This window comes from Carya illinoinensis, chromosome 3 (genome assembly GCF_018687715.1).
Source record: "Carya illinoinensis cultivar Pawnee chromosome 3, C.illinoinensisPawnee_v1, whole genome shotgun sequence".
NCBI classification, from domain to species: domain Eukaryota; kingdom Viridiplantae; phylum Streptophyta; class Magnoliopsida; order Fagales; family Juglandaceae; genus Carya; species Carya illinoinensis.
The window spans coordinates 52660290-52683217 of NC_056754.1; the positions used below are offsets into that span (position 1 = coordinate 52660290).

The window sequence follows — 22928 nt, forward strand, 5'->3', positions numbered from 1 at the left end:
TATACAGTAGAGTCTCAAGGAACACTTTAAGCAATTATTTTTGTGAGAGAAAGAGAGAGAGGCTCGAGAATGATAATATTGGAAGGGGATGCTCTACAAGTAATTCACAGCATCATGCTTAACTCATCTCAGTTTCATGTCTCGGGTGTGCTGTTATGTGATGCTAAGCAAATTATGGGATGCTTAGCAAATTTTGTCACAGTTTGATTACTAGAATGTAGATCATGTGAGGAGAAATATAAATGTGGCATCATTGATGTTGGCTAAGTTTGCTTCAGGGAGTGAAGGGGATAAGTTAGGTTAGAGGATAGTTATTCATGTATTCATCCTTTCATTTGATGATTTATTTAGTAAAGCTTACTACGTTTCTTTTAAAATAAAAAAATTAAAATGATAAATCATATGTTTGTGTGTTATAAGATGATAGTTATAATTTTTCTTCTATTATTAAAAAAAAATAGATAATTAGATAAACAAAAATAAATACTTATCTTTGTTTAAAATTCTTATTTTCCTTTTTTGTATTTTCTGAAAACAGGAAAGTGATTGATGAATCAACTGAAAAAAGAAAAATCACTAACTACCGGTTTGGTTACACAAAACTAAAAATATCATCTCAACTCATCATTATAACTTTTTTAAATCTTCATATAAAATATAATAAATAATTTAACTTTTTCAAATCCTAATACAAAATTAATATTAAAAAATTATATTAATATTTTATTTATTACTATTTAAAATATTACATCTCATCTGTGTAACCAAATATAAATTTTAGTCGATGAATATTAAATATTTAAATAAAATGTTAGACCGAGAGTGTTTCCTAAAATTACGAAGGAAGGTCAACTGCTCCAAACTTACCAATTGACGTTAACATAAATAGATAGGTTAATGTGCCACATGTATGAATCGGTTTTAGTGATCCAAGACGTACGATAACTTGAAAATTGGTCATCCAAGATCAACCCATGTTTGATTAGACTTTGTAAAATGATATTTGCATTTTGGAATGCAACTCACGCATTCCTTTTAAACAAACTAAATAAATTTTAAATTTAAAACCACAAAAAATTCATTTTTTAATAATAAATTATATATATTTTAAAAAAAAAAGACGCAAAACTCTATCATTAATGTTCAACTTAAAATATTTTACGTTATGGTCTTTTCATTGCCATAAACGCTTTGGGCTGTTTGGGAAGTCATGTGTTGGTGGTGGTGTCGGTAACCCATGATCGATGATACTAATCTTATATTACATTATCAATTATATTAGGTTTTTTTTTTATTAGTTCTGTTAAGTTCATCTCTCATTTGCTGGTCTGCTAATAAACAATCAGTAGTTGCTAGTTCCAGTACAGAAGATGAGTATAGGGAATTGGCGATGATCACAACTGAAGTTTATTGGGTCCGCATTTTACTCTAGATTTTGCACATTACCATCAATACTCCATCTACTATCTAGTGTGATAACAGTGGCGCAATTGCACTTGCTTCCAACCATGTATTTCATGCTTGGACAAAATACATAGAAGTTGACTTTCACTTCATCCGTGAGAAAATTGCAAACAAAGACATCGATCTCCAGTTTCTCGGCTCATTTGATCAATTGGCTGACATGTTCACGAAAGGTCTGAGTTCTACACGCTTCTGTATGCTAAAACCTAAGCTAACTGTGATCAACCTCCCCATCAGCTTGCGGGGGGTTGATAGACAGATAAGTCAATATTCAAACTCCTCCGAAGATCACTCACTTCAAGTCCAGTATTTATAACATGCACCAATAGAACTCCAATGCTTATCTGATATGCCAACTGCATCTTCGATCCCTCCAGATATATAGGCATTATAATGCCTTAGATAAGATTTATATTGTACATATTTATTCCACCTGTGGCTATCTCATTCAATGTAGATCTATATAAATAGAACAATACACACGGCTGAAGGTCAAGTAAGCCTATTCATTCAAATATACACATTTTTGCACCCTATGTGACATGCAACGAATCAAGGGGTTGAGTAAATCGGAAGAACCTGGGGCTAGCGAATAAGACGAAAGAGCTACTTGCCCAAATAAAATCATTGAGTTGGACAATAATAACGAGAAGAATCCAAAAGCATATGACATATCTCACATGGGCCAACATTACTTTGTGGGCCCAATTGAGTTTGAAATATTTAGCAGAATGATGGTCGAAAATAAATAAATGTACGACAATTCTCACCATATATTTGTATCGGGGTCCAGTTGCACATAAATGCTTTGCTTAGATTAGTTAGGCAACACTTTCATGCATTGTGTTACACAATTAATTCGAGAAACTGACCATGAAGAAGCGTATGTCGCGTGGGCGGGACAATGCTTCCACACGTTTTTTTTTAAAAAAAAAAATTATATTATCAAGTTGGTATGCAAAACATACTTAATAAAATATTTATATGATATAATTTAATTTCAAATATAAATTTTAAATTTTAAAAATTAAATTTTACCATTTAAATGATATAAATAACATGTTTTACATAGCATTATTGGGTAATTATATAGAGTTTGCATAAAGGATAAATTATTAGAAAATTCTTCTTGTCATCCTCACACTTCACACACCACACTTATTTTAATTTTTTTTTCATTTTTTCTATAATAAATATGTAGTGTGTGGATGATAAATAGAATAATTCAATTAGTTTAATAAGAATAAAATGAAATAAAAAATATAAAAAATAAAAAATAATATTTTAATATATAAAATGTATAGTGTAGGATGATGTGTAACATTCTTCTAAATTATTTTCTCCAATAACTTAATCATAGTACCAATAATTGAAGGGACCATAAGTGGGCTCCTTTATTTTACCCGGAAATTAATTCAAGTTTTTTTTTTACTGTGTAATATATTATATATTAATGGGTTATTTAGGTATTATTGTACTTGACACAAAATCATAGGTTGCAAGGAAAAGGGGAAGACAAATCCGATATTAATGGAATATAAAAAATTCAAATATACATGCTATTGGTGTCGCATCCCTTAGTGGATAGAGAGGATAATATATCCTCAAACCCTTTTTTAATTAAGATGTGTAACAATATTAAATAAACCTCAAATGCATCAAAAATGAAATTTATGATGTGGCCAAATAATGTCATAGTTGAGTTGAGTTATGCTGTAGTACTAGACTCATTGACTGTAAAAGCTTGATGGAGTCACTAGAGTCACTGACTGTAAAAGCTTGATGAGCATATCAATACTAAACAAAGAATAATCATACATATATAACTATTTTTATAATTTAATTTTAAGGTTTATTATGTAAAATGGAGATTACAGTTAGGTAAGACGAATTTTGAATTAAAAAATAGAATTTATAAGTTTAAAAAGCATATCCTGAGCAATTTCAATAGGATAATACAACTCTGATAACTAATTTATGAGTTTTGTTGCAAACAAGTAAATTTAGATATCGAAATGTGTATCAATGCTGATGCTTTTATATTTAAAATTTAAATTAGTATTATTTTTATTAAAGTCTAATTTTCTGATCAATCACATTGGATGTCCGTATTGATGGACATAATCACTTAAAACAAGATTTTTTTCCAGTTTTACTACATATAAACTAATTCATGTACCGATCTGTACACCAATACTACTGCTTTCATATTTAAAATTTAAATTGTCATAATTTTAATTCAATTTTGATTTTTTGACCAATCATGTTGGATAAATATGCATATTGATGCACAAAATCGTTTACAATCATATTTTTCCTATAAATTAAGAGATACATGAACATTTTTCATATATAAATATCATAACAAAAATCTGATTTATAGTTACTTTGTGTACTCTTTTACGTACTTTATTAGTGTAACTGATTATATATTAAAAAAATTATTATAACTAATCGTATTAATAAAATACATAAAAAAAAAATACATAATTCCGTCAGATAAACAAGAAAGTATAAGGCCAGAAAAGCTCGTGCTAATTAACGGCACGCGCCTGCAACATGCGAATAGAAAAACTATTTTAACAGACGTTTCGAACCATTTCCCCTCCAATTTTTAACTTTTTAACACTCGAAAGCTCCACTACCTGCCACCAAATTCCCCCATGCAAATATCTTCACGGAGCTCCAATGATTCCACCAATGCCAACATTCTCTTCCCCTCCATAACCCATCTTCTTCCCAACCCCACACAATCCAGTTCTAATCCAAATCCCCATTGATCCTCTTTTGTTACAAATACAAACGTCACTACGTTTGCAATTTCTCAAGCATCGGCCATAATTCAGGCCCTTGCCTACTTTGCTTTGCGCTCTGAAAATTTCAAGGAGACTGGTTTTGCCTATCGGATATGTGGGTAGTGACTGCTTTCTGGAATTAAATGGCTCGAGAAGGGTTCCTGGTGCCGGTTGAGACTCAAGCTTCTTTGAAGAAGAAGACAGCCGTTTCAACGAGCTGGGTTTTTCTGGACAACAGTGGGGAAAGTACCATTCTGGATGTTGACAAGTATGCTATTATGCGACGGGTTCAGATTCACGCCAGAGATCTTCGAATCCTCGATCCCCTGCTTTCTTATCCTTCCACCATTCTTGGTAGAGAAAAAGTTATTGTACTCAATTTGGAGGTGAAGAGAACATTGCTCCCTACACATTCAATAGTGTTATAGTTTTGTTTCCTTTGATTTTACGTTATGGGTGGTTGATATGATTAGTTATTTCGCTAATCTCTTAGTTGGGTTTTGTTTTCCAGCACATTAAAGCAATAGTAACCGCAGAAGAGGTAATCTCTCTCTCTCTCTCTCTCTCTCTCTCTCTCTCTCTCTCTCTCTCTCTCTCGGTGGGTTTCTCCTCTTCTTGTTTAACTATAGTAACATATGATGTGTTTTTTGGGGAATAGTGATTTCTGAAGACCTTTTACCTTTATTTTAAACAGTGCGACCCATTCCTCTGTTCTGTTTTGAATATATTGGTAGATATGAAGAAACTCAGTGGGTTTCGAGTCATTTGGAGTATTTTTATTTTTGGGTTTAGGTATTGCTTCGAGATCCTTTTGATGATAATGTAATCCCGATAGTCGAGGAACTTCAAAGGCGATTGCCTTTAGCAAGTTCCATTTGCCTTGGCCAAGGAGAAGAAGAAGAGCACCCAAGCACTGAAAGTGGTGAAGAAAATGGTAAGGCTGAATAAATGATTTTTTTTTCCTGGTTTTTTGAGGTTGGGACGATTTGTTTCGTATGCATTGCAGAATTTCCATTTGAATTCCGAGCTTTAGAAGTTGTTCTCGAAGCCATTTGTAGTTTTCTTGATGCACGCACAAGAGAACTAGAGACTGATGTATATCCGGCTTTAGATGAGCTGACGTCCAAGGTAAAACGCTTCTTTTTTGCTTCTGCAGAGATATCTGATTTGATGCTTGTATGCTGTCCCCAATTTAAACGATTACATTCGTGCCCGTGCATCTAATGAAATTCGCAGTGCATGTTCTAAGTAGCTGGGTGTGGTAGAAAAATCTTATTTAGGTCCACTTATACACTTTTCTGCACTTTATGAACTTTTGTTTCCAGCAACTCATTGTAAGATCAGTTGCTTGCTAGTCTTTCTGCACCTTTTGATTTTGAAACATATATTAATAATTGATTCCAGCTCAAATATCTTTCTGCACCTTTTGATTTATAATATTTTTAACAAGAGCCTTCTGGTTTTCTTGTAATACGTAGATTAGCAGTCGAAATTTGGATCGGGTGCGAAAACTGAAGAGTGCAATGACAAGGTTGACAAATCGAGTTCAAAAGGTATGTTTTTCATATGACATCTGAACCTTGAATTGAGGTAAAATTCCTTTCTGCTTGGATGGAAGAGTTCCTTTCTTTTTGTGTGGCTGAAAAATGTAATTTGCCTTGGGAGGTTACTTTCAAAGCATCCGAATTCATATTTTCTGTAGCGGGTACTTTTTGGTTCTGCAGGGCATCTTAATTTAAACTTCAATAAAATTGTCGCACGAGAACATTGGAAGAGAAACCTAAGCCTAAATAGAATACTTGCCATTAATTTTGTGGGACTGGATCCTAGTGTAATCTCATGTTTTCGGCTTTGATCTTCAGTTCTTGAGAAGCTGTTAATGGCAGTACGAATAGTTTACTTCGAAAGATCTCTTATTCATTCCCCAGAAAGATCTAGTCTTTTATATTGTTGTTACTGTTGGCAAGCCCAAATTTGTTATCAGTTGAAGGAAACATGGAGTCAATGTGGAGTGGTGCAAGGGATTGCTTCCTTAGTTTACTCCTTCAGTCATAAGTCAATATCATTGATCACTTACAGTTGAGGTCACCAATCTCTCCACTCCATTTTACGTAAGAGCAGGAAAACTAACAAAGAAGAAATCCTAAGAACAATAACATGGTCCTTACAAATAGCAATAGAGAGAGAGAATGTTTGAGCTCTAATGCCTAGAGTTTAAATACAAATAAATAAACAAACACAAGCCAGAGAGAGCACTAGAACATGTTACATTTGGCAGTTAGCACAAAATATTGAATAAGATCAGGATGGCGGTAAGATCACAAGCCAAAGAATTTTAACTGAAGATGAGAAGCCTCTGCGCAATTCAAAGGTGTTTTCACTGTCAAAATACTAACAACCTTTCATTAGCACCCCCCCAACCAAAAAAAAAAAAATGGCAGTGGCTCCTTTTATACGAAGGATACATATACAATTATTGTTAGGAATTTGAACCTCCCAAATTCACCCCCTAAGATCTAGCCTTTGCAGGAATATCAAGAAAAATAGAAAAATAATAACAACACAAGATTTTACTTGGAAAACTTCCAAAAACAGGAGAAAGACCACCAAACCCAGAGAAGAAAATCCACTATGTGAAAATTGTTATAATTACATAATTTTGAATTATCCATCTTCAAATATTTGGCTAGCTATAAACAGTGACTTTACACTTTTACATATATACTATTTATTCTCTAAAATATATTTTACTCATTCTTTCTCTTTCCTCCCACACTCTCCCACACACTCTCTATTATTTCTCTCTCCTCCAAAATAATAAAATGATAATATTTTATTATTATTTTGTCTCAAATATGCATAAGCCAATGTGGAAGTTTTGTTTGAATGATAAAGTGGATATGCAAAAGAGGTGATTTTGCATATGCATATGCATAGACCAATGTGAATGCTCTTAGCAACTAAAAGCTGATTCCATTTATTGATTAAGGCGTAAGATTTATTTCATTAGCATTCTGGTTTTCCAGGTTAGGGATGAACTTGAACAACTTCTTGATGATGATGAGGATATGTCAGATCTTTACTTGTCAAGAAAGTTGTCCTGGACATCTTCACCTGTCACTGGCTTTGATGCTCCTAATTGGTTTATTAACTCTCCGACTACGGGCTCAAAGATATCCAAAACAAGTAGGGCAAGTGCTGCAACAACTCAAGAGGAGGATGATATTGATGAGCTTGAAATGTTGCTTGAGGTCATTAAAGCGATCTTGTTATAGGTTTTTCTAAAACTAAAAGTGACATCTAGATTAATACTGAAATATTTTGCAGGCATACTTTATGCAAATTGATGGTACGATGCACAAATTGACAACGGTATACATCAACTTATCCTAACTTGTTTCTGTTTCATGTTGGACTGTACTGATACGAATTCATATAATCTTCTATAAACAGATGCGTGAATACATTGATGACACAGAGGATTACATAAATATCCAGGTAACCCAAGTTGGATAACACATGTTGTTTAATTTTTTTTAATACTTAGTTTCCAAAGGATGGAATAATCATTAATCTCATAAATTTCACAGCTATGATGAATTGAAAAGGGATGAGTACCACTAGGCTATAAGGCCAATGATGGACAACTAGAAAATGAAACTAAAATTAAAGTTAGTCCAACACTTGTTGAGGAAGATTGTTCAAAATGCAGTGTGTATTTTTAAGTTACTTCTTTGAAGCTTCTCACATAAATGACCAAAAACTTCTTAGGCACTATAATACCCTAAAAACCATTTGGACTGCTATCACATTATAATCCGTTATGCATCCCTTGTTGCAGCTTGATAATCATCGAAATCAGCTGATTCAGGTACTGTCTTTGAGGAACAAATAAATTTCTGTGTCCAAGTATGTTCACCTCTCTGTCTTTTAATCATCAGCATGCTTCTTTTACTGTTCTTTGGAATCGAGCTGGCCACTTTTTTTTTTTCAGACAAGTCCAGGTGCACCAATCCTAACTACATCATGTTTATGCATTTCTTTTTCACACCTAATTCTGTTCTCTATGGCAGCTGGAATTGTTGCTAAGTTCTGGAACTGTTTCTTTGTCTGTGTATTCTTTGGTGGCTGCAATGTTTGGAATGAACATCCCAACTATGTGGAAAGACGACCATGGATACGTATTTAAATGGGTATGAGTGGTACATAATCTCTTCTGTGAATAGAAAATTATATCATCTTAGAATTGTCATTACGTCCATGTGATGCCAATAGACTTGTGATTTACTTTTTAACATTTCTCTTCTATTACCTTTAGGTGGTCATCCTCGCAGGAGTAGTTTGTGCATCTCTCTTCTTATCAATAATTTCATATGCTCGGCACAAAGGTCTTGTTGGTTCTTGAAATTCGTAAACAAGTTTAAAGGATATGCATAATAAAGATCGCTATTGGGCATTGGTGAATTGGAAGACCGTAGTTTACAGCTTGATTTAATCAAGTGCATTGCAACCAGTAGTGTTTTTCCTCGTGAGATATATGTAGATGGGTGCACTGGTTATTAGTCATCAAAATGACTAAAAGTTGTTTACAGTAAATAACCATTTTGTTGGCATCACTGTCAGAGATGACAAGTTCCCTTGGTCCTAATGCATAAATAATTGCAGGAGAGTTGCTATGGACTCTCTACTGCTTGGGATGTCTGAAAATTACCGCATTTGCTTTGCAGCATTCATTTGGATAGAAATTACCCCTCTTCTTAAGTTTTCTGACCTAATCTGAATCTTAACCTATCCTGTTTTTATTTTGGGGCTAGCATTATACCATGTGCAAAAATTTGGACCTTTGAAAGAAAATCATTTGTCTTCTCCATTGGTGATTCTAGCATCTCAACAAAATCCAGATAACTTTGATCACATTTTTATAGAGAATTTGACATCTCGCCAAGAACAAGAGTAAATTCTATCCAAATAAAAGTACTAGACTCCTAATAAATTATAGATAACTGGAAACAGCAACTACACTCTTTTTAGCATTATTGTCAACAGCTTTGATGTTCCGGGCCCTCTGGATGGAATCATGGAAGGTCATTTTTACAATAAATGATTGCACGTTTAGTTTGTTGAAACTTTTGGATAAGGTTGAGGAAGCTTGCAGCTTTTTTTTTCTTTCTATCCTTTGAGGATAAACAAATCGCTTACACCCTAATACAGATAAACGTGATATAGATGAACCCACTTAGGCCTCGTTTGTTTATTAAAACCATCTCATCTAATTTTATTATTACAATTTTTTTAAATTTTCAAATAAAATATAATAAAAAATTCAACATTTTTAAATTTTAAAACAAAAATTATATTAAAATATTATATTCTAATAATATTTTATTCAATTTTTAACTTTTATATTCTCTCATCTCATCCAATCTGTATAATCGAACGAGGCAAATATGTCAACTAGATCATCACAGTTTCTTCAGAGGATTTTGGACGGTGAAAATGCCACCAATTGGTTGTTTATGTTACAAATAGATGCATTGTTTCTTTGATATTACAAGGACAGATGCTTTATTATTTGAATGGATGTACAGAGTCACGAGTTAAAAATTAGAACCAAAAGAAATGAGCTACCTAACATTAAAAAACATGCCCAAGACACATTAGAGGAATTCTCTCCAATCTCTTTACCACCAACTGATTTTCTTGTTCTTTACTGCAACTTGGAGGTTCAAGAAAACAAGTTGTGTGAATCCAAAGTAGTACTGGCTTTCATGATCAGATTTTATCGGCTTCCCATTATACAGAATCTTCACGCTCTACAGTCCTGACTTGATGTGGTCGGAAGGGAAATGAGACTTGTACGTACGGAGTTTGACTGCATGGAACACATGACTCTGCATCTAACACATATATGATTTGTTTACAACAGATCGAAATCTTATAAAAAAAAAAAAGATGTCTTTCTCACTTCCCACCACTTTTTGGTTGGTTTCAAGCCCTACCCACCATTACCATAGCCTCCGATGGGGCCAGTTTGGCTGATCATTGATCTACCAATTCCACCCTCATCGATCGATCTAATTGCTGCACGTGGAAACGCGTCTCCATACTGTTCTCCTTTGTTGAAAGGAAGTATCAATTTTGGGTTAGTGTCTATGGTGAAACTTAAAACCTTTGTATGGTTTTTTGGGTTTGGCTAAAATTGTGTAACTAGATTTAGTTCACATCCTCACCACAATGATAGAAAGTATGTTGGATTTTTTTAAAAAACAAAAAAGGTCATGCCATGTGTCCATGATATTTTTTAACGAGAAATATAAATAAATTACATAAAAATAAATTTATAAATTAAAACGATTTGATGTCGAATTGCAAGTTAAAACTTTTGTATAGTTTCTTGAGTCAGGCTAAAATTGTGTAACAAGTTTTTATTTATGAGAAATGATATTTGTAGTTTTATATATATGTTAATCTCCACACTCTTTTTTTAAAAAGTAGATAATCTAGAACGAACATAAAATTTTTTATTTTTTGTAATGTTGAACCTTACTTTTTTTTTTAAAGAAAGTGTATGAATTTATACATTCTAAAATTATATCTAATATTACTCTTATTTTACATCCAAAATAGGATGATAGAATGTATGCTCCATTTAAAAAAACAAATAAACAAATACAGTCATGCCATGTGTACGGAACATTCTCTAAGAAAAATTATTTGTACAAACTCCAAATAGAGAAGTTCATATAATTCTTTGTAAAAAAGTGTAAAAAAAATTATTTTTTTATTAATAAAATCTACTTTTTTATAATAAAAATTTTTCAATCATTTTTATGTATTATTTTATACATTTTAATAATGTGATTGATTGTGTATTAAAAAATTAATCCGTTCAATCATATTAATGAAGTACGTAAAGAATACGTAAAAATGACTATATATAATATTACTCTTTTTATAAAATGATTGTATAAAACTTATCTATCTAGACTTGATTACGCATTTTTTAAAGCAAAAGGATGTGTTTTCCTGAGTCAAGCTGGTTTTTTTTGTTAATTATTGAATTTTCCAAGAAAACCTGTTTTTATACTAGAGGAGAAAATTTTGGAAAGAGTGAATTTCTTTATCTTAAAAATATTAAAAGAGAAATATTTTAATTATAAAAAATTATATAAAAATAAATTTATAAATTAATATAAATTGATATAATAAATTAGATTATAAATTTATTATTATTATAAAATTAAAATAAATCTAATTAATTAGTACAAAACATTTCTCAACGTCAAAATTCTTAAAAAAAAAAAAAAAACCCGAACTGAACAACGGTCAACTTCAGCCACCTCAGGGTACTGTACATCGCATCCACGTCACTAGTAGTCGCTAACATGCGCAGGTGCACACGTTAAGCTTCAGTCCCGCTAGCACTAGCCGTCACGGCGTCGCGTATACGAAACCCTGTAAGCATATGGTATCTGTAGCACACCCGCGGAGCACGTTATCCGTGGCCCCCCCTCCCAAAGTCCCTCGACTCTTGCTTCAGATGTTAATGCCTTTCCGACTCAACATTTCAAACAAGAAGTTATATTATATTTCACATTCTAAATTAATTTTTTAAATTATTATTTCTGTCTGTTAATCTCGAAAATATATATTATTAAATGAACGATTTTGATTAAATAAAAAATAAATAAAAAAATACAGACGTACGTAGGAAAAAAAGGAAAGAAAGAAATAGTAATTTAGTTTATATAAAAAGAAAGAAATATCGGTTCATGCTATTTTCAACGAAGAGAACCTCTCCTCCCCTCGATTCAGATCAATCAGCCACACCCCCTCTCTCTGTCTCTATTCTCTACAAATACACCAAAACCCACGTCGAATCCCCACGAATATAACTGACCCATTTGATAATCTCACGATCTTGAGCCACCAGCTTTCGGGTTCTCCACCGATCAAGAACCATACTATTGCCTCTCTGTATGCAACTATGCATTAATTTCTTCGTTCTGGTACGGTATTTGCAGGCTTTGTTTGATTATTCTTGTGCTGGCTTCTGCATCACTGGTTTAATGCAGGTGAGCTTGGTGAAATGGACGTAAATTTTGCGTGTGTGCTTGTGGTGGTGACATGCAGTGTGTGAACACGTGGGTCGGAGAGGCTTTGGCTGCTGGGAATGGCGAATCAGGTGGTAAAGGTCAGGAGGGAGGCGATTGCGGCGTGCATGACTTGTCCTCTGTGCAATAAGCTCTTCAGAGACGCCACTACAATATCTGAATGCCTTCATACGTGTGAGTCTCTCTAATCCGTTTTTTTGTGGTCTGAATCTTGTTTGTTTTGACCTTTGTCGTGGCAATTTTGAAAATTTGTGTGTTGTAGTAGCATTTTGCCGTCTTTGTTATTTGGATTGTTGTTATTTCGTGTTTTGTTTTCTGGGTCTGGCTTGGTTTGGCACTTATTGTTCTGGGCGTTGGATTAATTTCGATGTTCTTTGCGATCTTTGTTATTCTCTGTCTCTTCCTCCTCTTACTACTTGAAAATATAAATCCTTCATTCAAACTGTTACTATCTGTAAATTAACAAGTTTCTGTTTCATAAATATACGTGTTGGAGAATGATTTGGATGTTTGATCGATAGTGATAGAAACGGAGGGCCTTTTGTTATAGTAACTAAGTAGAATTGTACTTCTTCTGGAAGAGCTCTTGGATTTAAGTCCTTGCATATTCTAGATTTAGCTAGGCTTTGGGTGTGCTGGCCTTAGTGAGCCAAGGCTATACGGTTTGGCCGTTGGGAAATTGAGTATCAAGGGACCCTTCAATTCTCCTTTTCGTTGGTAATCCATGATTTAAATTTTGCGATCACGTTACTCAAAAGCCTCTTCTTCTGGTCAGGACTCTAAATAAAGCTCCTTTCGTAGGAAAAGGAGATTTGAAGAATGATCATTTATTCTTTCATGGTTCTTTTATGTCTCTTGTATATCTTTGTTTGAGTTAAATTTGAGTGGATTTAACTCAGAAACTGCTAGTGGACGGTATTTGTCACTAGCAAGTGATGCTCTATATAAATAAATTATTAAAAATCTGGCATACCTCTTCTTTTTGCTCTCCACTTTTCCTAAGCTAAAGAGTTCATTAAAATTTAATTTCTTGAACACTTGATATTTGTAAACTTCTTTTTTCCTGTTCCTTTATAGAGTTAGTGACTCAATGAACAGATGTCTGATGATTTGTATTTTAAACTTCATCCAGTCTGCAGGAAGTGCATATTTAATAAAGTTTCAGAAGAGGAATTGGAATGCTGTCCAATATGCAACACTGATCTGGGTTGTGTTCCACTGGAGAAATTAAGGTTGGATCTCATGACTATACAATCTCAGCTATAAGTGGAATCTCTCCGTCCTTCTGTGTCCTTACTTTCAACATTGTGTATCGAGTTGTATATTGCATGAGTTGGGGCTTAAGAAGTGATAAGTTCAGGTTCATATGATTGGCTGGCTACCACTACATATCTTACCATATCTTAGTTCTTGAGATGGAGTTTTTGGATGATTAATGACACTGCATATGCATAAGGATCATACCATTTGCCTGCAACATTTCTATCCAAGAATGCTTATTTTTCTTGCTTCAGTCATAAAATTTAGGTATTCCTTTTGGTGCTTATTTTCTGTTTCCATGGTTAGGAGACAATATATTTATAGTTTCTAAGAATGTGGAAAGGCAATAAAACTCAACACACATTTCATACTCATCAGCCTATTGGGTTTTTGGAACTTATTTTTGTGTTATGTTTTCATTGGTTAATATTTTTTATACTCTCTGCATTTCTGGCAATATTCTTGATTATCTTCTGGAGCTATGCTTATACGGCTCTTCTGTGTGTATGCGGGTGGGTGGCTTTGCATTCATTTGAATATACTTAGATTGTGTAAATTGCAGCTTTTCATGCCTTATTTCTATTTCTAATCCCATGTTCCACTTTGTGGCAACAACAAGAGCCGTCCTCTGAGGAGCATGCAGATTTATTCTGTATATTGACCATATCAGAGTGGACGCTTTACGCGGGAATTCATTCTAATAGCTAGCATACTTCTTTATCTCTGATCATCAGGCCAGACCATAGTTTGCAAGATGTAAGGACCAAGATTTTCCCTTTCAAAAGAAGAAAGGTAAATGCACCTGAAGTTGTGCCTTCAAATACATTACCAGCAAGAAGAAAGGAGAGATCACTGTCATCATTGGTGGTCAGCACTCCCAGAGTGTCAGCCCAGGCTACCATGACTGGAAGAAGATCAAGAGCTGTTGCAAGAAAGGCTGCTGCTTTACAAGCCTCCAGAGTTCCCATTGAGAAACAAGTTAAAAAGGAGGAAGATTCTATGGAAGATCATCCTAAGAGTTCAAGCTCACCTGAGACTTCAAACAAGCTTCTGCAATATACTGGGCAGGTAAAAAGGAGGCTAACATGCTGTTTTCTTGAATCTTTATGCTGCCATGATTTTTTGTTTTCCGGCACGCCTATATGGTTTTGTTTCCCATTAGCTGAAAAAGGTTGCATCTTTTCCATTTCACTAATGATATTCTTGCTTGTATATTTGACTGTTTTAGAGTTCTTACCCCGGTGAGCCTAGTCATTCCACCCCTATTAAAGAAACAGAGAATGATCCTGAACAGTGGGATGCAAAATTGGATCTGTGGAAACCTTTGAACTGTCTGGTGGAAGTTGCAAATAGGACTAAATCTTTCAAGTCACAGGGGTTTGATGCTAAGTTAGAACCCATGCAAGTGAATGAGATAAAAGGTCAAGTGCAAAAACCCAAAATTAAGGAAATCAAACACAAGTCTAAAGCTGAGGATAAAATGAATATTACCGATCCTGCCTCTTCAGAAATATTAAAACCCAAAATTTTGCGGAGGGTTCGTCGAAAAAGGGAACCCGATTTTGGAGACTCAGGCATTTCACCCCAAGCTGTGCTGGATGCTGCTGGTGCTAAACACAAAAGAAGACTTGGTCCAGTTTGGTTCTCTCTAGTAGCTTCCCAAGACCAGTGAGAAACAACTTTAGCTTTCAAACTTTAAATAGTTAAATCCATAATGAAAACTGAACGAATTTTATTGAAAATAAAGTCCTCGTCAGTTTTTTTATTGAGCTGGAATTGATGATTTCAGGGAAGGAAGTGCACCCTTGCCCCAGATTCATGCAAATTACTTGAGAATTAAGTAAGTTCCTTTCGCCCTATATAGGTCTGAAGGCTTTGTTTATCATGTTTTCTGAATAAGTTCATTCCTTGTTGTTTTAGCATGTAAGATCAATTGAATACAGTAGCATGAGTTTGCACAATTTTAAACTTTGAAAAAGAACACCCATTGATCTTTTACAGTTTTCTTTTTTAAACCTTGACATATAGATAAAGAAAGGCATTTACATGGTCTACATTGCCTAGCAAAAGACCTTGGCATTCATTGCTTTGACATCTCATATGATAACTTAACTCTGTATATTTTGATGGATTATGTATGTGTCAATTTTACATGTATCAATAAGAGATCGTAGACTCATCAAAATTCGAAACTGTCCGGAACAAAGTTGTCCTAATTGATTTACCCTGAAAGTCTCCAGTGGGAAGTCCGTCACATATTATTGAGCCACATATTTTAGGCCCCCCATATGATAAACTCTGGTATGTAGTTTTAGTCTCTAATATTTGAACAGGTGTCTATACTGTGGAGACTTCTGGTAAGCATGTGGAGGTGAGGTTCCTAAGTAATATGTTCTTCAGCTGCCATCATAAACCTCAATGTGGGTTAGTTTTTCATCATGTTATTTGATTCCGTTATCTCTACCAAACTGACCTTCGATCAAAATCTGAACCGTCTCGTGTTATATAACAGAACCATCTATTTTGAGCTGCTAATAGCATAGATACTTCTCCCAGCATGTATTAGTGTGCAATAGCTGCTTGCACAGGAATTCACATTCGGTTCAGCCTTGTTGAAGGAAATCGTATGTCCTGAGCATACCAGACCAAATGAAAATTGTTCCATTTCCCTCAGTCCGCACCTGAAATATGTAACTTTAACTTGGATTTTGATCCTCTCTTGCACATATAGTATTTTGATAAAAAAAAAGCTGCCCAGGAGAGCCAATCGTGGGAAATCTCACTTGCCTTGAAATTATGTTTGCTCATCCCATTTCCCTCCCCTACTAAAAGAAAAAACACAAAAAAACTACCTTTATTTAATTGGAGTAAATGATTAATTTCCATCAGAGGTGGTACACGTTGCTACCTTGTGATGTTAATATGTTCAAGTAAAAACTTTCATAGATACAGTTGAGTGCATAGACCAAATTTGTCGATTGGAAAATGCTTTTATTAGTGACTAAACTAAAAGAATTATGCGATACTAGGATATATCTTTATGACATATTTGTTGCTTTTGTCACAGGGATGGAAATATACCTGTATCACTGATTCAACAATACCTGATGAGGAAACTAGATCTCACCAGCGCTGCCGAGGTGAGTGAATCTGGCCATGCTTCTTTAAAAAAGAAAATCTCTGATTGAGTAGGAATCCAATTTGAGAAATATTACTGTTCTGTTTAGTTGTGGTGCATATATCTGTCTTGACGCTGGGCTGCCATTACACGCAGCCGAATTTTCTATCTTTTAAATTCAGTATATTGTACCTGTTTAAGAATTAAGATTCAAATATGTTGCATGTCATTTGAGGACATGGATGCCCAGTTAAAGTTTTCTTTAAGACTTTTTTTCAATGGGAAATTGAACTTATCATTTTCAATTTTATGACATGTTGCATTTTATTAGTTTGGCTCTTGGTCCACCTCTATCTGAGCCTGGTTGCGTAGATGCTGTCACATGGGTTATAATATGTAGCATCAACAGAAGTTTACATTTTGTAATGTCCTCTCAACTGTCGAATAACAAACAAAACGATGGTCATATCCGGTGTTGACCCCAACTAAGTAGGGCCTTGGAGTGTTGGCTTGAGTACAATCATACCTTCAGCATTCTGCTCTCGAGACTCAAATCATTAATTTACCCTTGGCAGATTTTACACTTATAATAGATAATGGCCTATTGGTGGATAAACAAAATAAAGGTTGGCGTTTCCAGTCTACTCATTGCTAACCGTATAGTTGACACCCTTGCAGGTTGAGATCAAATGTATGGGACAACCAGTTGTCCCAACCTGGCAACTCCACAATGTAGTTGATTTGTGGCTACAAAAGGCACCCACATTAGAACGTATTCCGGCATCAATTGGATCGTCGGCCAAGGATTTTGTGATGGTGCTGGCCTATTCTCAAAAGGTTCCAGAAGCATGATCATGGTTTTTCTCCATCTACTGCCGTTCAAATCTTCAAAATAATCCGAGCATACTCTAGTCTTCCTAGAATCTCGGTGGTGACCGAGTGGCATTTTTCCTTGATGATCCGGCATGTATCTTGCTACGAGGAATAATTGGTTCATTAGCAGCCAACATTTTCCTAGGCTTCGAAATAAAGAGTCACTCGCTTAATGTTACTACATGTCTGAGACAATCACCCTTTGCTATGGTCTGGCAGGGGCTGCATGTTTGCTGCTGCTGCTGCATAATTAAGAGGTCCAATCTTCAACTGTTACGGATTTGTAACTTAGACTACTGCATACTTACACACCACGTTTTAGAACCCTATAAATTCTTAACTGATACGCGCTTTTTGGGCCTCTAGTTGAGCTTGAGCTTGAACTTGGTTGTAACAAAATGTACTTTATTCTAGTAATTTAATTACCAGCATCTTTTTTAATTTACTGTGCGAGCAACCAACTCTATTTGTCACTCTCTTTTTTTTCTTCTTCTAATGACAGAATGATAAGAGAAAAAAAGAAAGTAAAATTAAGAATACAAGTTGTAAGATTTATATAGTTTGACAATGTGTTTACATCTATGGAGTTACATAGAGTTTTATTTTAAATGATTTTATTTCAAATGATAACAAAATGAGTACGGAGGTTGTACAATGACACAATACAACATGGGACTGCTTCGCCTCCCGCTAGGGTTTTTTTTTATGACATCATTTTTTTACACTTTAAAATTTATTTTTTAAAATTATAATATTATTAAATAATAATTTCTTAATTACTAAGAAAAAAAGGGAGCGGTAAGCTCCAGTGAGATCCCAGCATTTTTCATATAACATTTAAGAAAATCCTAAGAATTTTGTCATGTATAAACACAGTCTCGTACTAATCTGAATACTGATACTAATTCATTTATACTTCAAATTTAAATTAACACTGTTTTCAATAAAATTTACTTTTTAACTTATCACATTAGATTGATATATATATTAATACATAATTATACTTGTAACTAGATTTTTTCAAATCCTAATACAGGGAGACAATCCGAACCAAGAGTCAAAATCGGTTAAATATTTTTGTCTTCTTTTTAGCTCTTGATTCAATACAACTCGCTGATTAGGGTTTACTTGGAGCATTCCCAGTCAACTAGCTAAAAGTTTAGTTAAATTTAACAAAGAGTTGTACTTTTTTCTGATTTAGCTATTAAGGTATTTTATAGGACTACATTCCACCCTCTATATTAACTATTCATTTTTATTATTTTAATTAAAATATTATTTTTTGAATTCTTTTTCTTACTATCATAATTTTTAAATTCTTATTCTTTTGACGGTTATATTTTTCAAAATTAATATTCTTTAAATATTATGAAATTTTTTACATTTCTTTAACGGTCATATTTACGATAATCTTTTCTCTAATTTTTTTCCCCCTAAAAACACATTTTTTAAAATCGTTAACTCTTTTTAACAATCATATTTTTCAAATTTGGTCTTTTTCTAATGGCAAGATTTTTTAAATTTTGAAAATCTTTTGATAATCATTATTATTCAAATTTTGTCTTTATTAAAAGGTCATATTCTTGAAAAAGCATATTCTTGCAACGATTATAAGTTTTCTTTCAATATAAACAAGTTCATTTTTCTTCCAACTTTCATTCACTTCATTTTAAGTTTCTATTCTATTGAATCTCAATTATTACTCTTATGGCTCATCATTTTTTTAAAGACCATCATTTCCTTTGCAATATACTTCTTAATGACTTTGATGATGAGTTAGAGATGAATGATGTTGTGGAAAAAGAACAACAACTGGCACCACCTCATCAATACATTTGGCGTAATCGTTTGCAAGGTCATGAGAGGTTTTTTCATAATTATTTTGCTGAAACACTAGTATATCCTTTCAAAGTGTTTCGTAGGAGATTCGGGATGAGGATATCACTTTTTCTTCGAATTCAATATGAGGGTGAAGCTCACAATCCATATTTTGTGCAAAGAATAGACAATGCTAGAAGACTTGGTTGTTTTGGCCTTCAAAAGTTTACAGTTGTATTAAGAATTCTGGTATACGGAGTAACTGGTGAATTTTGGATGAATATCTAAGAGTTTCAGAGACCATTAGATTAAAAAGTTTAAAATTATTTGCTAAAACGGTAGTTTGTATTTTTGAGGAACAATACTTGAGCTCATCAACAAATGACGATGTTGCGAGATTGCTACCGATTAATAAAAGTCGTGGTCTTTTAAGAATGTTGGGAAGCATCAATTGCATGCATTGGAGAAAAAAAAATTATCCAACTACATGAAAATGTATGTATTATGGTCATAGTCATGAAACAACTATTATTTTTGAAGCGATTGCATCTCATGATCTTTGGAAAGCCCAAAAAAATTGTAGAGAGAAAAATCGCAAGCTGAAGGTAAACTTTTCGCAAGTCCCTTTCCTCCAAAATGGACAACAAGCAAAGAGGCAGACAGAAATAGATGGATATCAGTCTATAGAATTGACGTGATTTTGTTTTAATAAAAAATTTGATTATTTTAATAATATATATTTATTTATTGAGTAAATAGAGCTAGCAAAATTTTGATAGCCTGTAGCACCTTGCTAATTCCAAAGTTATTACTAGTAGGCTGAAGTTGAATTTAACTCAAATTTTCACATTAAGGAGCTGTGAACGCCCTTTTATATTATTAATTTATATTATACTCTTGTATGACCATCGGACTCTTTGATTATCATTTGACCTTATCAAATTTGTATACACAAGCATGTTGTCGAAGCACGAAAACCTCATGTCGTAGGTGAATGATTCCACTTTTTATTTTTATTTTTGTATCATTCCCAACAATGACATCGTACAATATAATGTATTTACCCAATTTAACCCTGAACATGTGTAACATTAATTTTTCTATTTAAAATATAAGAGTAAAATATTAAAATAGTTTTTCTAATTTACCTCTTTGGATATAATAGTCCTTTAACTTTGAGCTTTTCAAACCCTATACTTTCAACTTTAATTAAATCAATCATTTTATTAATTTTTCGTTAATGTTATGCTAAAATGTAGCATGTCATTAAAAAATCTAAAGATGAAATAAATTATTTAAAAAAGGAAATGTAAATTACCTGGATGACCCCAGACGTGGCCTAAGGTCACCCAGGCGACGCTGGGTTATTTAATATGAGATTTGGACACGCCCAGGCACGCCTGCTGGGTTATATAATAATATCGGTTCCAAATGTGCTCTTTATGGAATAGTTTATAATATTACATGAAGTTCCCTACCAATTATAAATAATGTTAAATACAATTATGGAGGTAAATTCTGTATAATTTATTTGAAAATAGTCAAATTTATTATTAAAATATTAATTTTTTTCATTTAAATTTGATATTTATTCAACTTTTTTTTTCTTTTTTCTTTTTTTAAATTTTTTATAATTATGCGAAGGTTAAACGCATCAAGACTGTAATTATCTTCTCTCATATCTTATTGCTGCAAAACTCTACCCATGTGATTCAGGGCTATAACACTAACTACTGTTTCATAGAAACCCAGAACGGAAAGAACATCAAAGTTAATCAATCAGTGACAAACAAAGAGAGTGGATCCAACTGCCCTTTTACAAGCAGATGCCATTGATACCACCTTTGCTCCCTATCGCAATGAAATTCATCATTCAACGTCAAGAGTCTAATCACATTCACGTAATTGACATAACAAAGGCGGGCCGAAAGATCCTCTTTTGTATAACAAAGAATCACGATACAAGCTTCATCGAAATTCCATAATTCCACAATCATCAGATTTTAAAAGATGAAAGCTTTAGAAAAAGAATACCCAAATTTTGCCTCATCCCCATCAACAGCTCCTCTTGCTAACATGGTAATTGGTAAAGCAGTAACAACAAACAAAACCTATATAACGCCGATTCATGCTAGAACATTTACAACCATATCGACGGAATGAAAATTTGAAAAACAAAAACCATTTCAGAAGCAAACTATAACCAACACGAAAGAGGAAAAATGAAATCGTTTTGAACTTTTAAGAAAGGAGATATCAATGCTGTTCTAACCAGATTTCTTGGCAGAAGCCTAATCAAGTAATGCGACATTGTGTTTTTGGCGCGTGAAGGATGACGTTACACGCGGCTGAACCCATCGCGCGTGGGGGTACTCCCCACGACAGATAAGAGACCTCCTGCGGCCTCTCGCTCGTCGTCGTAATACAAGTCCTCCGTGCCACGAAACGCAGCGTGTAAAAAGACGATGGCGGCCCCAACCAGGAGTGAGACCAACACGTTCAGCCACACGTCAGTGAGCACCAGAGCGACGATCGTGACGAGTGCTAGAGAGGCCACAATGACGCGGTCGTCGACCTGGCGATTGAGGACGACGACAGGTTCGTCGCGGAGGAAATAGAGGAAGCACCAGGCGGCGAAGATGATGAGGAAGACGATCATAGAGACCGGATGCCACAAGAGACTGAGGAAGAGGATGATGAGGACTATGAGCGTGTAGTTGACGCGAAAGTGGCTGAGGTTTCGCTTGATACGGAGGATGGCTTCGCCGAACGTGTATGGGCGCGTGAAGGAGGAGAAGGGTTGGACGAGCTCCCGCCATGGACGTTTCGAGGGGAAGGAAGAGCGAGTGGCGGAGGAAGTGGAGGGGAATACGCCAGAGTATGGCGGCGATTGTGAATACATTGCAGAGGGAAACCCTAACAACAATCAAATTCGTTCGAACTTCCAGACACAATCATTCAGTCCCCAATCGAAAACAAAGAGAGAAGCAATGAACGACGTCGTCTCGTGATCCCCGGTAATTTATCCATACTTTCGAATTGGATTGGCCCGTGAAAGAGGAAGCGTGTCGGCAAGCAACAAAATATATATCGAATTAAATTTTTTTACAAATTAAATATATTAATAGCGTAAAAATTATGTCAATTTAGGCCTGCTGGGCACTCGGCCCATCGGACTGCACCTGCATGGTACCGGGTGGGCTATCCTCCCGCCTCATGCGGGCAAGTGGGTGGGCGGGCGGGCGGGTTGCCCATTTTTCTTTACCAGTTTTGCTAGGTAGAGTCGGGATGGGCAAGCAGGATGCAATCGGGCTATACAGAAAAGAATAAAAATAAATAAAAGTACAAAAGCATACCCCTCTCTTCTCTCCTTCCGTTTCTTATTTTCTTGTATTTCTTTTTTTTCTTATTTGTTTTCTCAAAAAGTCATAAAAATTTATGAGCAAAGCAGCTTGTCAATCTTTCCGTGTTCATATTTATTAAGAG

The 22928-nt window shown here is 34.4% G+C and overlaps 3 protein-coding genes across 9 annotated transcripts; 2 read left to right on the plus strand and 1 right to left on the minus strand.

The window, feature by feature from the left end:
- The first annotated feature begins 4082 nt into the window (after positions 1–4082).
- On the plus strand, positions 4083–9020 carry LOC122305280 (magnesium transporter MRS2-I-like). 4 transcript variants are annotated; one of them, XR_006241068.1, is made up of 11 exons: positions 4084–4645; positions 4771–4800; positions 5052–5193; positions 5266–5387; positions 5738–5812; positions 7286–7510; positions 7587–7631; positions 7713–7757; positions 8101–8168; positions 8333–8452; positions 8578–8592. XR_006241068.1 is itself a non-coding variant. In XM_043117680.1 (11 exons), the coding sequence occupies exons 1-11, from the start codon at positions 4403–4405 to the stop codon at positions 8662–8664; spliced, it is 1137 nt and encodes a 378-aa protein (XP_042973614.1). In that variant the 5' UTR covers positions 4085–4402; the 3' UTR covers positions 8665–9020. The 4 variants fall into 4 exon arrangements, 3 of the variants coding, with proteins under 3 accessions (XP_042973615.1, XP_042973614.1, XP_042973612.1); XM_043117680.1 differs by having other exon boundaries at positions 4085–4645; positions 5293–5387; positions 8101–8130; positions 8578–9020; XM_043117678.1 differs by having other exon boundaries at positions 4086–4645; positions 8101–8130; positions 8578–9020.
- A 2989-nt stretch (positions 9021–12009) lies between these two features.
- LOC122305282 (E3 ubiquitin protein ligase DRIP2-like) lies at positions 12010–18065 on the plus strand. 4 transcript variants are annotated; one of them, XM_043117685.1, is made up of 8 exons: positions 12010–12268; positions 12393–12547; positions 13506–13605; positions 14368–14701; positions 14862–15301; positions 15423–15473; positions 16701–16773; positions 17430–18065. In XM_043117685.1, exons 2-8 carry the CDS (start codon positions 12433–12435, stop codon positions 17601–17603), a joined length of 1287 nt encoding a protein of 428 aa, XP_042973619.1. In that variant the 5' UTR covers positions 12010–12268; positions 12393–12432; the 3' UTR covers positions 17604–18065. The 4 variants fall into 4 exon arrangements, with proteins under 4 accessions (XP_042973619.1, XP_042973618.1, XP_042973617.1 ...); XM_043117684.1 differs by having other exon boundaries at positions 12011–12268; positions 12335–12547; XM_043117683.1 differs by having other exon boundaries at positions 12011–12236; positions 12335–12547.
- Positions 18066–21347: 3282 nt separating this feature from the next.
- Positions 21348–22509, minus strand: LOC122305283 (PRA1 family protein E-like). Its single transcript, XM_043117687.1, has one exon. The coding sequence runs from the start codon at positions 22342–22344 to the stop codon at positions 21781–21783; it is 564 nt and encodes a 187-aa protein (XP_042973621.1). The 5' UTR covers positions 22345–22509; the 3' UTR covers positions 21348–21780.
- Between the last annotated feature and the right edge of the window lie 419 nt (positions 22510–22928).